General features: G+C 42.2%; 1 protein-coding gene across 4 annotated transcripts in view; it reads left to right on the top strand.

Moving 5' to 3' along the window:
* Positions 1 to 12,747, top strand: part of CHST9 (carbohydrate sulfotransferase 9) — a 243,332-nt gene that overhangs the window by 212,317 nt on the left and 18,268 nt on the right. For all 4 annotated transcript variants that reach the window (XM_019815104.3, XM_006938827.5, XM_019815103.3 and 1 more), the window contains one exon: positions 1,900 to 1,937. In XM_019815104.3, coding sequence (XP_019670663.1) covers positions 1,900 to 1,937 — 38 coding nt within the window. The remainder of the gene's footprint in view (positions 1 to 1,899; positions 1,938 to 12,747) is intronic.

The raw sequence follows: 12,747 nt of genomic DNA, 5'->3' as shown, positions 1-12,747 counted from the left end.
CACACAGCAACATGGATCTCTGGAGAACCCTGCTGAGAGAGAAAAACCTATCTGAAAGGTTATAAAATGTATGATTCCATTTATATAATATTCTTGAAATGGCAAAACAATAGAAATGGAGAACAGATTAGTGAGTGCCTGGGGCTAAGAGGGAGGAGGTGGGAGGAAATAGGTGTGGCTATAAAAGGACACCTTGAAATATCTCTGTGGTGTCTGAAATGCTCTATCCTGGGGCGCCTGGGTGGCTCGGTTGGTTAAGCGTCCAACTTCGGCTCAGATCATGATCTCACGGTCCGTGAGTTCGAGCCCCGCGTCGGGCTCTGTGCTGACAGCTCAGAGCCTGGAGCCTGTTTCAGATTCTGCGTCTCCCTCTCTCTGACCCTCCCCCATTCATGCTCTGTCTCTCTCTGTCTCAAAAATAAATAAACGTTAAAAAAAAAAAAAAAAAAAAAAGAAATGCTCTATCCTGACTGCCTCAATGCCAGTATCTTGGTTGTGATACTGTGCTATCTATCGCTCTTCCAGATGTCACCACTGGGGGAAACTGGGTAAAGGGACACAGGATCTGTCTGCCTTATTTCCTGCAAATGCAAGTGACTGAACAATTATCTTAATTAAAATTTTAAAAGAATCTGTTTAATAAAGTATGTATCCTACCAAGATGTTCACAAGCCCAGAATATCATAGTGCCATAAAATTTCTTCTCTTTATTTTTTTTTAAGTTTTCTTCACATTTATTCATCTTTGAGAAACAGAAAGAGACAGAGTGTGAGTGGGGGAGGGACAGAGAGAGAGAGAGACACAGAAGCTGAAGCAGGCTCCAGGCTCTGAGCTGTCAGCACAGAGCCCCACGCAGGACTCGAACTCATGAATCGCGAGATCATGACCTAAGCCAAAGTCAGATGCTTAACTGACTGAGCCACCCAGGTGCCCCTCTTCTCTCTTTCTTGTTGGTTGTTTGTTATTTATTATTACTAAGGATTTTTCTTCCCTTTCATTTAAGACATATACAACACTGATCACGTTCAGGTTGTTTTCAACATGGAGGTTTATTATTTTATTTATTTTAATTTTTTAAGTTTATTTCTTTATTTTGAGAGAGAGAGCATGAGCTGGGGAGGGGCAGAGAGAGGGGGTTAGAGGATCCAAAGCAGGCTCTGCACTGACAGCAGCGAGCGTAATGCAGGGCTTGAACCCACGAACCCTAAGATTATTACCTGAGCCAAAGTCAGACACTTACCTGACTGAGCCAACCAAGCACCCTGGAGGTTTATTATTTTAACGTCTTTATTCTTTACACTCCCTGTTGCCTTTCATACGTTACTCTGTGTTTTGTTTTCTTGTCCTGACCAAGATACTTTTATAAACTGTGGGTTTTCACTTTATTCTCTGCAGTACTGTAACAACAAAGTATAATAATGTCTTTATTATCTTCACAGGTGAGGGAAAAGTTTTTAAAAGTAGCACCTCTGCAACCTGCCACATTAGATATCCTTGTCTAGTCTTCAAGGTTCCATGAGCTCAGTGTTAGTATTATACTTGAACAGGTTGTCATTGTTTGAAAACCTTGGACTGGCTGTTGTTCAAATTTTTATTCGGTCCTTTTCATCTCTTCACTTCTCCGCCAAAGTTTAATACATTCTTCTGGTATCACCCTTACCGGATTTCCACTGTGTTTTCTATTACCTTTGCCTCGTGTGGTTTATGTAGGATTTGGCTTTTTTTTTTCTTTCATTCCAATTATGGGAGTGATTGTAAAAGTCCATATTGTAAGACAAATGTTTGCTCAGAGAGCCCATGACTGCTTTGGAATTTTGAGTGAGAATAGAGCAGGATCAGTACTGCATTTAATTCCTTTTCACACTTTAATGTGACATTTATTTTTGCTTTCTCTTTCAGTGACTAGAGAACAAATCCAGGGACATATCACCAACCAGGTATTTCCTCACTTCTCATAAATTATAATGGAGAATTATGTTTTGGATGTTAATAATCAAGCATTCGTAAATATGGGGGGAAAAAAGCTTTGCTAATTATTGGGTATGAGCAATACACATGCCCTTGGTTCTGAAAACAAACGAATTGGTCATACATGGATGACCATGTACTTTCTTTGTCCCCCATCTCATTCCTTCCCTCTGCACATCCACCAAAGGAAACAGTAGAGAAATGAGACTCTGCGAATTCTGATTCGTAAGCTTCCCTCTGAACATAACATGACCTCTGCGTTGATAATATCATGGCTGCAAATAGATACTTTTATCTACTTTTCCCTTAGCTAAAGTGACTCTCTTGTGTGATTTTCCCAAGTTTTAATTTGCCCCGCTGAAAGTCACTCCCTCCCAAACAGTTAAGAGCAGAACCCCTAGCAGTAGAAACATACAAGTTGCTTTCCATTATGGTCTTTGATTTCTAAGCTCAATTAGCCGATGTCTTCCTGGGTGCGTCCCTGTTTTCTTATCCAATCTTGTTACTTTTCATTTACTAGTAAATGAAATCACTCCTCTAACTGTTTTAGGGAGTTGAATAAAGCCACCCCTGAAACCAAGGGAGGCCTTCCCAAACCCTATCTTGCCCCACCCCGCCTCCTCTTTAAATAGGCCAAGAGGGCTGTCAATCTCTGAGGGCTTCCTGTTCCACCAGACTCCAGGAAAGCAGACAGCAGTTTGCTCAGGCTCCACTCACAAACCCAGATCTCCATGTCTTTTGTTTTGTTTGGTTTTCGTAGTTCTCCTCTGGCATAAATTATGACTCACCCTTGCCAAGGAGAAGAGTGGTAAGTCTACTTTTATACCAGTCAAGGGTACATTTTCCAAAGGCTTCTAGTGCCCTCCCAAATAAGTTCCAATTCTAGTCCCCATTGTCATTCCACCCAAATTAAGTTCTAGCTTTACCTAATCTGTGCCAGATGCCCAGTAGCTCATCAAGCTCTAAAAATAGTTAACTCATTCGGCTAATGTACTGTTGTGCGAGTTCAGCCGGCAAAATTTAATGCTGAGCAGGTACCATTTTGCTTTTCATGTAATTGGAAATGTTGATTCACAGTAACAGCCATCTTAATACTTGAAAATGCTATCATTGTGCAATGGCAAGACCAGTTAGCTGTTTCAAATAGTTTATTTGCTTGTCGAGCTTCATTTCTTTATCATTGTATTTTCAATTATTTGTATGTGCTCAAGTGGTTTGGTAAGGCTGACAGCAGTTAACTGGTAAGGTTTATTGCTACCATTTTTATTTATTTAAGTCACACAGGGAATACTTTTTCTTATAAAGAGACCTGTTTATTTTATTAAGTTAACAAGTTAGAGCAATTGATCAAGAAATATATTAAGACCCCCTTTTATGGGCAGATTGACATTTCCTACACTTTCCTTCATTTTACATGTGGCTAAACTGATGGAATATATGTAGACACCAAAATAGAACACCAAATATTTACTTGTAATCTGAAACACTGATTAGTTGCCAGATGAAATCACAATGATTTCCAGGCCCAATAAGAGTGAAATTCTTTGGACTGACCATAATAAGGAAGAGTCTTAAGTATATTCGTTATACAGTCATTCTTAAAACAGATAGTTGTATTGTTCAATCAGTGTCTGCCAGCTGGTATTTCTAATTTTACCATAGAGTTTCTATTCTTTCTTCTCCCAAGTACAGAAAAGCTTTCTACTCTCAAGAACGCACTGGCAAAACAACTCAAAGAGACATCTCACACCTCTAATTTATCTAATTTTGGCAAAGAACCAAGAAATGAAGTCACACCCCTTCTTTAATCCCTCCGCTACTCCCAGAATCTGGCTTTTAAAAAACAAGTTTGAAAACTCATTTTGGGTAATCAATACGGTGTTCTTCATCAGAAAAGAATGTGAAATGGAGCACTGTTGAGCATTAATCTTTGCCCCTAAATCCTTCCCACTAGGCACTATAGATTGTGTAATTAAATTGAAATTGAAAATCAAGTCCTTTCTTTTCCCCCCATTAAGCAAGCTCCGAGTTGCACACCAATGTGAGAAATCAGGGCTGGAGTGGATGGAGAGCTCCAGCCTACTGGCCAATCGCCAGCGTGCGTTTTTAGCCCACAGCTATTTTACCACACCTGAGCTCTGAGAACAAACAACTATTTGAGTTCTCTGGAGGGAACGCTGGATTCTTTCCTGTGTAATTCACTGGGGAAATTAGTATGCTTTTTTAAAGTAACTTGTTAACGCAGCTTGTTTACGAGAAGAGGACAAAAATGAGCAGTGATCCGTTTGGCAGCTCCTGTCCCAGAATGGGATGAAAGCATGACCCATTTTTTCAGCTGTCTTTTTGGCAGTTCAGTGCTGTAACAATTTCCTCTCTGAAAAATGCTCCTTCTAGAGATGAAAATCTCCTGTAGGTTTTCTGAATAATTTTTACTATGGGAGATTAAAGATAATGCTTTAAAATGCTACCTCAAATACCTTCAAAAGCCAGATCGGAATATGGCCGGTACCGAATGGGAATACTGTACGTGAAACCTTTTAACTGAACTTGGAAACTGCCTTCTTATATGGTGGGCAGTTGAAAACCGCAGTAAATTAATACCTTGTGTGTATGCCTTTTTGCATGGGAGATCATTGAGACCCATCGGGAATTAATACACAGCTAGGTGACAAAGAGGGGCTCCGTTTCTTGTGGAGAGGACGTGCATGTTGGAGAGAACATGCACACTCGGGTGCTGGCTGGGACAAAGGCTCACCTTCGCTGAATGCCTGGTTCAGAGAGAGCCACCACCCATAGGTGTGCCGTCAAAGCTGTGCGTTAGCTCCTAGGGCTGTTGGAACAAACTACCACAAACTGGGTGCTTTCAAACAACAGAAATGTATTGTCTCACAGTTCTGGAGGCCAGGAGTCCAAAAGCCAGTGATCAGCAGGGCCACATTCCACGAGAAACCTATAGGAGAGGATCCCTCCTTGCCTCCTTCCGGCTGCTGGTGGCAGCCAGTGGTCCTTGGCGATGCTCGGCTAGTAGCTCCATCACTCTCTGCCCCTTTGTCATGTGGCTTCCTTCCTGCGTGTCTCTTCTTTTCTTCTAAGGACACCAGCTGTATGGGGTTGAGGCCCACCCTAATGACCTCATCTTAACTTGATCACATCTACAAACGCCCTCTTTTTAAATAAGGTCACACTGACAGGCACCAGGAGTCAGGACGTCCACGTACCTGTCTAGGGGACACGGGTCAGCCACAAAAAGCTGGGGACCTCAGACTGATCCTCAACCCCATCTCTCCCTGTGACCACTGAGCACTTCTGATGTGATCTCCCATCGCCCCTCCATCCAGCTCCTCCAATGCCCAGCCCACAGCCCCTGCTTCGGCCAGACCCTCATGGAGGCGCTTGTTCGGCGAGGCTCTCCTGCTCCCGTCCACATTTTCCATTCGTCCTCCATTCTGCTCCTCTTTGCTTCCTAAAATCCCAACCATCCGCATCCCTCCTCGGCTGCAAAACAAAAATCAAACAGAAAGACTTTCCCCACGTTTAACGGTGATTATAACCCCTGCCTGTGCATTATACTCACCCTTGGAACTTTGTTAGCACAAACCCTGAGGCTGCACTCCTACACCAGCCCAAGAAGCACGGGATCCCTGTTGGGTTCAGACACAGCACAACCCTTAGACCAGACCAAAAGGGGTCATGTGCTTTAGAAGACCCCAAACATTGCAAACATAGAAATACAGAGACTTTTCTTTCCTTCTCAGCGTCATATTTTAAAGTTTGACGATCAATGGAGCACACACAAAATATAGGAGCACGACAGAGCGGCTGAATGGGGCCGGGTCATCAGATGTGGTGGGGTTGGGCTAGGGGATAAAAAGCACCCTGTGCCCTTTGAAACCAGAGAAGGAGGGGCGGCGGTAGCCTCAAAGTAGCCACCCCACATCCTCTCGGGGCTGGGGCGGGGGCGGGGGAGGATGTGGAGGCAGACAGTGCTCCTGAGGTAAGTGTACTTCTGCCCTTCCCTCTGCTTAGGACACAGGTGGAGTCGGGGGTACGGTTTCGGGTGGTACTTAGAACTGCCTGGCAATCCCAAGGTCCAAGAAGTGGGGCGTGAGGTACGTGACCCATTCCCACAATCCCTTCCACACCCCACCAAGGAATCTGAAGAGCCTGAGTCATCTGCCTCCTTCATGGCAGCGGGTCCAGTCTCCTGCCTGAGTAGCACTTCTGCCCTGCCTTCCTCCTGAAGGTCCACGAGCCACTCAGGCCTCTGGTGGCAGGTTGGCTCTCAGGGAGAAGAGAGGGCTCCTGTTACCTCCAGGCCCAGAACAGAGGCTGCAGACCCTGGGTGGAAACAAGGGCCACGTATCGAGTCCTGCTTACCTTGAAACTTCTAAATATTTAGACGCACAGTATGTGGGCCTCCATGCCTACACTTGCTCTGGGCAACACAAATGTTGGGAATCCTTCTGCTCAGATATCTGCGGCTTTACAACTCAGTATGTGATTCTCATAAAAAGCCAAGATTGAACCCTGTGGTCTACGGGATAAAACCCCAACCTTTGAGTATGAAATCCAAGACCCTGTGACCCCACAGTCCTTTGGACAACACGCTCCCCACCTCCCTAGATTTATTTCCCATTCTGCTCCTTTATGCAAAAATGTTGTGTGCTATATAAAACTGTTCTACCAGCATAGTAACCCCTCTTCCTGCACATGCAAAATTTACTCATATTCCAAGACATAACTCAAATGCCTTCCACCAAGCTTTCCTTCATCACGTAGTGAAGAATAATCTCTCCCTCGTCTATGGTCCCATATTGTTTTCCAGCTCCTTTGCTACAGATCCTTGCGTTTTCTACTCTATTTGTCCCTATCATGTTTGGTTCATTTCAGTATCCACTGCTAGACCTTGCACATCATAAGCACCCAACCAATTGTTGGTCAATTTAAACCTTCCAAGTCAGTAAATTGTTACCCTGGTAGTCAGAGGGACTGCTAAATGTGGGCGGTCCACTCCCCATACACTGGACTGCTCTAAACTGTTGTGTCATAGATTTTTACAAGGCAGGACCCAAGTGTTGTCCTTTGACCTCCCCAGCAAGGAATCTCAGCCAAAAACAGAAGGGACAAGCTAAGAATGCACATGGTCTCTACGAATAATGGTCACACTGTCAGAGGAATGACAGAATTGAAGGGCAGGGAGACCTACACCTCTATTTTATCTTTATGTCCACATTCCATAACAGCCTGTAGAATGTTAAATGATTTGCTTGGGTCAAGACATGAGCACCTGACTTTTTTCTCGAATGGAAGAATGGCAGCGCCATTCACTGTCACCTTTTCAGTGTAGCATGAACTTTATAACTTCTAATTTTAAAGTGGGATTACATTACCTCGCACTATTCTTATCAAAATGGCCATGCACTCAAGGAGACAACTCTGACCTAAAGAGAGTTTCTCACCGCAAGTTCAGCACTAATGGAACTAGTGAAGATCCCATCCCCCTAATTCCCTTTTAGGAGTACCTTCCAGAACCGGAAGTTGTGCTTTGTAAAAGCTATCCAATTTATGAGTCTTTCTAAAGAATGCTTGAAAGCAAGACTGAAACGCTCCAAAAGTGGTAGCATGAATAGTGGCTAACAAAGAAGGATTTCTAAAAGATGGTTTTTATCAAAGGTCAGATGGCTTCCTATCTAGAAAATACTCAGGTATAAATGTCACAAAGCTGGGGCTCGCCTCTTTAATTGGAAACCAAGAAAATCAAAATATCGTGTAAGGGTTTCTGAGGAAATAGACAAGACAATGGTCTGTGGAAATCTACCTTAAAGACAAAGGGAGAATGAGAAAATGGCCCTCGGGTACTTTAAAAGCCTGAACACTAAGAAGAAAATAATGATTGAGATCAAGAAAATGGCTTATTAGCAACACTGCACGATTTATTAGCAATCAAATATGCAGATAGTTCTCCGCTCACTCAAAATGCCTCTGAATAATTGTGACCAATAATGGTGCTACTCGCTTAGTGTTCCGTGTGTCTTATTTGTCACAGCAAACCTATGAGGATACATATTTTAATCTCCATATTATACAGGTGGAAACTCAAGCTTGAAGGATTTAGTAATTTTTCAGGTTCTGCTATGCTTAGCACTAAATTAATAATAATAATAATGGTTAGCATCGTTCTTAGGTGCTTAACGAGCTTTCTGTGTGTAGGCACTGGGCTAAATTTTACATCAAATTATCTCATTTAAACCTCATAGCAGTAATCTTGTGCGATAGTTACAAACCCAGGGATTCATGGCCCATTAAGGGAAGTAGCTTGCCCGAGATTACACACCAGGATGGAAGTAATACGACTCTACCCTGTAAGCACCAGCCACGAGTCTATACAGGCACACAGCTGGTGAGTGGCAGAGCTGGAATCAGAATCCAGGTAGAGGGGCACCTGGGTGGCTCAGTCGGTTAATCGTCCGACTCTTGGTTTTGGCTCAGGTCATGATCTCATGGTTTGTGACATCGAGCCCCACATCAGGCTCTGCCTGCTTGGGATTTTCTCTATCTCCCTCTCTCCCTCTGCCCCTCCCCCGCTCTCTCTCTCTCTCTCTCTCTCTCTCTCTCTTTCTCTCTCTCTCTCTTTCTCTCTCTCAAAATAAATAGGGGCACCTGGGTCGCTTAGTCAGTTAAGTGTCTGACTTCGGCTCAGGTCAAGATCTTACAGTCCGTGAGTTTGAGCCCCATGTTAGGCTCTGTGTTGATAGCTCAGAGCCTGGAGACTGCTTCGGATTCTGTGTCTCCCTCTCTCTCTGCCCCTCTCCTACTCATACTCTCTCTCTCTCAAAAATAAATTAAAATTTAAAAAAATTAAAAATAAATAAATAAACATTAAAAAAAATTCAGGTATATATCATTCCAAAATCCTTCCTCTTTGCTGTTGCTCTATACCGCTGCCTGTCCTAGAAGGTTTTCTATTAACTAAATGATCCCACTCATGACCACCCTAATCAGCACCCCAATTTTGACACTAATGCTGAAGCAACTGGTTATAAGACCCTAGAATACAGATATTTATGATGTAATTTGTTTTCCCAAAGCATTTCAACAATCAAGATAGGCATATACTCACTCTGGGGTTCCTGTTAAGCACTAAATTACTTTTTTAATTACATAAGTGAAAAATCAAGGGAATCTAGTGTAAGAGAAAAACTATCTTTCACCTGAAAAGAGATTATAAACTGAAAAAAGAAAAGTATACATGGGATAGTCTGCTGCCCCTGGCAATATTCCTCAGCAGAGCCCAAGCAAATACCATGGACATAAAACAAGAAAGGAAGTAGAAACCTTTATTCTCACCAACTATAAAATGTTCTTTTATTCCTTTATTTTCCAGAAAAGTACCTTACTTCTAAAAACTTGTTTATAAGTTATTCATTCTTAGTAACAACTGCATCATTGTATATGTGCTCATGGGAGAAAGTGTGTGATATTGAAGCTCTGTGCTGAAAATGTAGCATCTCTTGCACAAAAATAGCTAATTTACCATCTAGTGGTTTTATTTTTATTTTATTTTTATGTTTTAAGAGAGAGAGCACATAAGCAGGGGTGAGGGACAGAGAGAGAGAGAGAGAGACAGAGAGAGAGAGAATCTCAAGCAGGCTCCACGCTTAGCACAGAGCCCAACATAAGGCTTGATCTCACAACACTGGGATCATGACCTGAGCTGAAATATCGGGATGGACCTTTATCCGAGTGAGCCACCCAGGTGCCCCTTAAATTTTTTTAAAGCTCTATGCCCAACATGGGACTCAAACTCAGGACCCCGAGATCAAGAGTCACATCTTCTACCAACTGAGCCACCCAGGCGCCCCTTTACCATATAGTCTAAATGAATCCCACTACCTAAGATGCCAGTGAAATATATTCCACGGATGATTTTCCAGTCAATCTGTTCCCCTTCCTTTTCTTCCCTTCTTTGGAGCTTTTCTAATTCTATCCCTCCCTGCTTGCTAACACTTGTAGCTAAAGATGAGTTAACTGGGGTCACTGAAGTTTTTCAACCCAGCAGATTGTATGAGCAAATTGGTTAGCATCATTATAGCAACAGGTGTCAGTGGCCAAGTTCTAGTGACCTGGAGCACAATTAGCAGAGTTCCCCAACTCAAACACCTCCTCCGGGTGGAATGTCTGTTTTGCACTTCTAGAGTTAAAGCTTTGATCAAAATGGGCCACAGAGCCAATTTGTCGTCGTATTTTAATGTATACTCGAAAACACGGGGGGGGGGGGGTTGGTCTACCTTTAAACTATTTTATCTGTATTATTCCTTCTCCTCATGATAAGGAACTAAGGAATCAAGTGAAAACTTGAGACCTTGTGGTAGACAGCCGTAGACCTTAAGTAGTCAGCATTTTGAGTAAAAAGTTGCTGGTTGACGTTAAAAGTTGTGTTTTAAGAAGTAGTGATCAGGGATCAGAAATATGTTTATAAATTTAAACACGTTTATAAAATTTAAATATGTCTATCTTTATCAGTTTGAATTTCACTATTTCCAATATTTGGCCATAATACATATTTCTAAAAGCCCAAAAAAGAAACAAATAACAAGAAACGGTCATTAATACTAGGCCAATTCTGCAGAATCTATGATATATATATGGTTTAGATCCCTCAGGGCAGATCACCTGGGTATCCATCAAGAGATTTCTGGAGTGCCTGAGTGGCTCAGTCAGTTAAGCATCTGGCTCTTGATTTCAGCTTAGGTCATGATCTCATGGTTCGTGAGTTCGAGCCCCGTGTCAGGCTCTGCACTAACCGTGCAGAGCATGCTTGGGATCCTCTCTCTGCCCCTCCCCTGCTTGCTTTCTCTTTCTCTCTCTCAAAATAAATAAATAAATTTAAAAAGAGAGAGAGAGAGAGGTTTCGCTTTTATTTTGTATAAAATTTTGTGTGTAACTGTATTTTGCTGAGGAAGTACTCCTTGGTCCTTGTCAGAATCTCAGGAGTGAAAGAAAGTGTCTTGGAGAGTTTTTCTACCTCTCAGTAGAGAGAGAAAGTTATCCCACTTATTTCCTTTATTATGCATAAATTGAAACCAATTTTGTTTCAACTTTATTTGTAAAGTAGCACTTACCAGAGAACCAATTTCTGGGAAAGAAAAGATGTAACAGACAAGTAGTGAAAATTCAGAGTACTGGTAAGGATCATAGTGAAAGCTACCTTGTCTTTATTATCCTTAATGTGGAAAAAGTTATTATCCACAGAATTGTTATGTTTCATTCCATGGTCAGTCATCAAACAAGGAAGGAATAAACAAGATTCTTTACTGTTTCATCATGAGTATGCGCCTTGCTCAAAATGTATTAAAGGAGAGTATTTTCATGATGCTATTACTGAATAATTAAATTAGGCCAATGTTCTGTGGATGTGGAATAATGTAATTTACTATGTTGAATGATTAGCCAATCAGATTTCTCTCATTTTCTAAGGCAATGGATTGACTAAAATGTGACCATAAACAAAATAGATTTTATTAGGCATAATCTACTTTGTAAACAAATGAAATTAATTCTTTGCCTGACCTAAAGCTTTGAAAATGAAAGACCAAAATTGAACACATGCTTCCAATTTTGGTTCTGTTACTAAGATGACACTTAATATAAAAGTTACAATTTAACTTCCCCTCAAGTATTCCATACTTGATACTAAATGACTCTTAGAAATATGTTCATCAACAGATGGGAGCCACTTATGGCCTCATAAACTCCAAAGCAAGTGAAATTATCTCCGCCAAATAGAAGGATTACAAGAAAGCCTCATCTGGTTATCTCAGAGATGATTAATGCATTGCATGTTGGTTCAATGGTACAATGAATATTGACACATAATCACCCTTCCTATGAGAGAAATACGGAAGAGACGAATGCTAGTGGTCTATGTTTTTAATCAATCACTAAGCAATTTCAGCACGTGCCCTGTGTTTGGAGCTGAGCTCAGTGTGACAGAGGATGTGGAGGTAAGTGCCAGCACAGACCCTGTTCTAAAGGGATTGTCTCTCTTGAAAGAGAAGACTAGCATCCCTCAAGTGCTATGTGTGGATAACAGAGTGTATTATTACTTACTTGCGTATTAACTGAACCAGTATAGATACTGTGGGAGTTCGGAGAAGCCGACAATCAATGAAAAGTGGCCAGGGAAGGATCATGGAGGACTTGAAACCAAAGTTATTTAGATTTGATTCAGCAGGAAATAGAATGTGCTGGCAATGAAGCTTTTGGAATTGAGAAATGACCTCAAGAAAATTAGTGTGGAATTTTCTTAAAACCATATCCTGTATTTTCCTTTTTGCTCTGTCTCCAGTGGTACCAGCCACCAATCTCTCTCCAGGCTATTCTGCTTCCACTCCTACCAGGCCCCCAGTCCGTTCTCCACTTAGTCAGGAGAGTGAGTTTTATAAAACATCAGTTCACATCATGTTATCACCCTGTCCGAGACCTCCGGTGGCTAATATTACACCTCTGATGAGACCCAAAGTCCTTCCTGTGATTTCCACAATCCGATCTTCCTACAAGATATGGTCCCACGCTCCCCTTTGATTTTATCTTAAGTCACTGTGCCCTTCTCGCGACAACCACACGGGTTCCCCCTGCATCCTTCCACCTGGCCAGGTGCATCCCCAGGCGAGGACTTTGCACTCGCTGCCCCTGCCTGAGATGTTTGTCTTAATGACCTCTGCTCCAGCAGCTTCTCCACAAATAGATCTTCTCGAGACGTCCATTTAATGTAGTCTC

Source organism: Felis catus, chromosome D3 (assembly GCF_018350175.1).
Source record: "Felis catus isolate Fca126 chromosome D3, F.catus_Fca126_mat1.0, whole genome shotgun sequence".
Taxonomy (NCBI): domain Eukaryota; kingdom Metazoa; phylum Chordata; class Mammalia; order Carnivora; family Felidae; genus Felis; species Felis catus.
The sequence above is the reverse complement of the archived record's forward strand: the minus strand, read 5'-3'. Positions and strand labels throughout refer to the sequence as shown.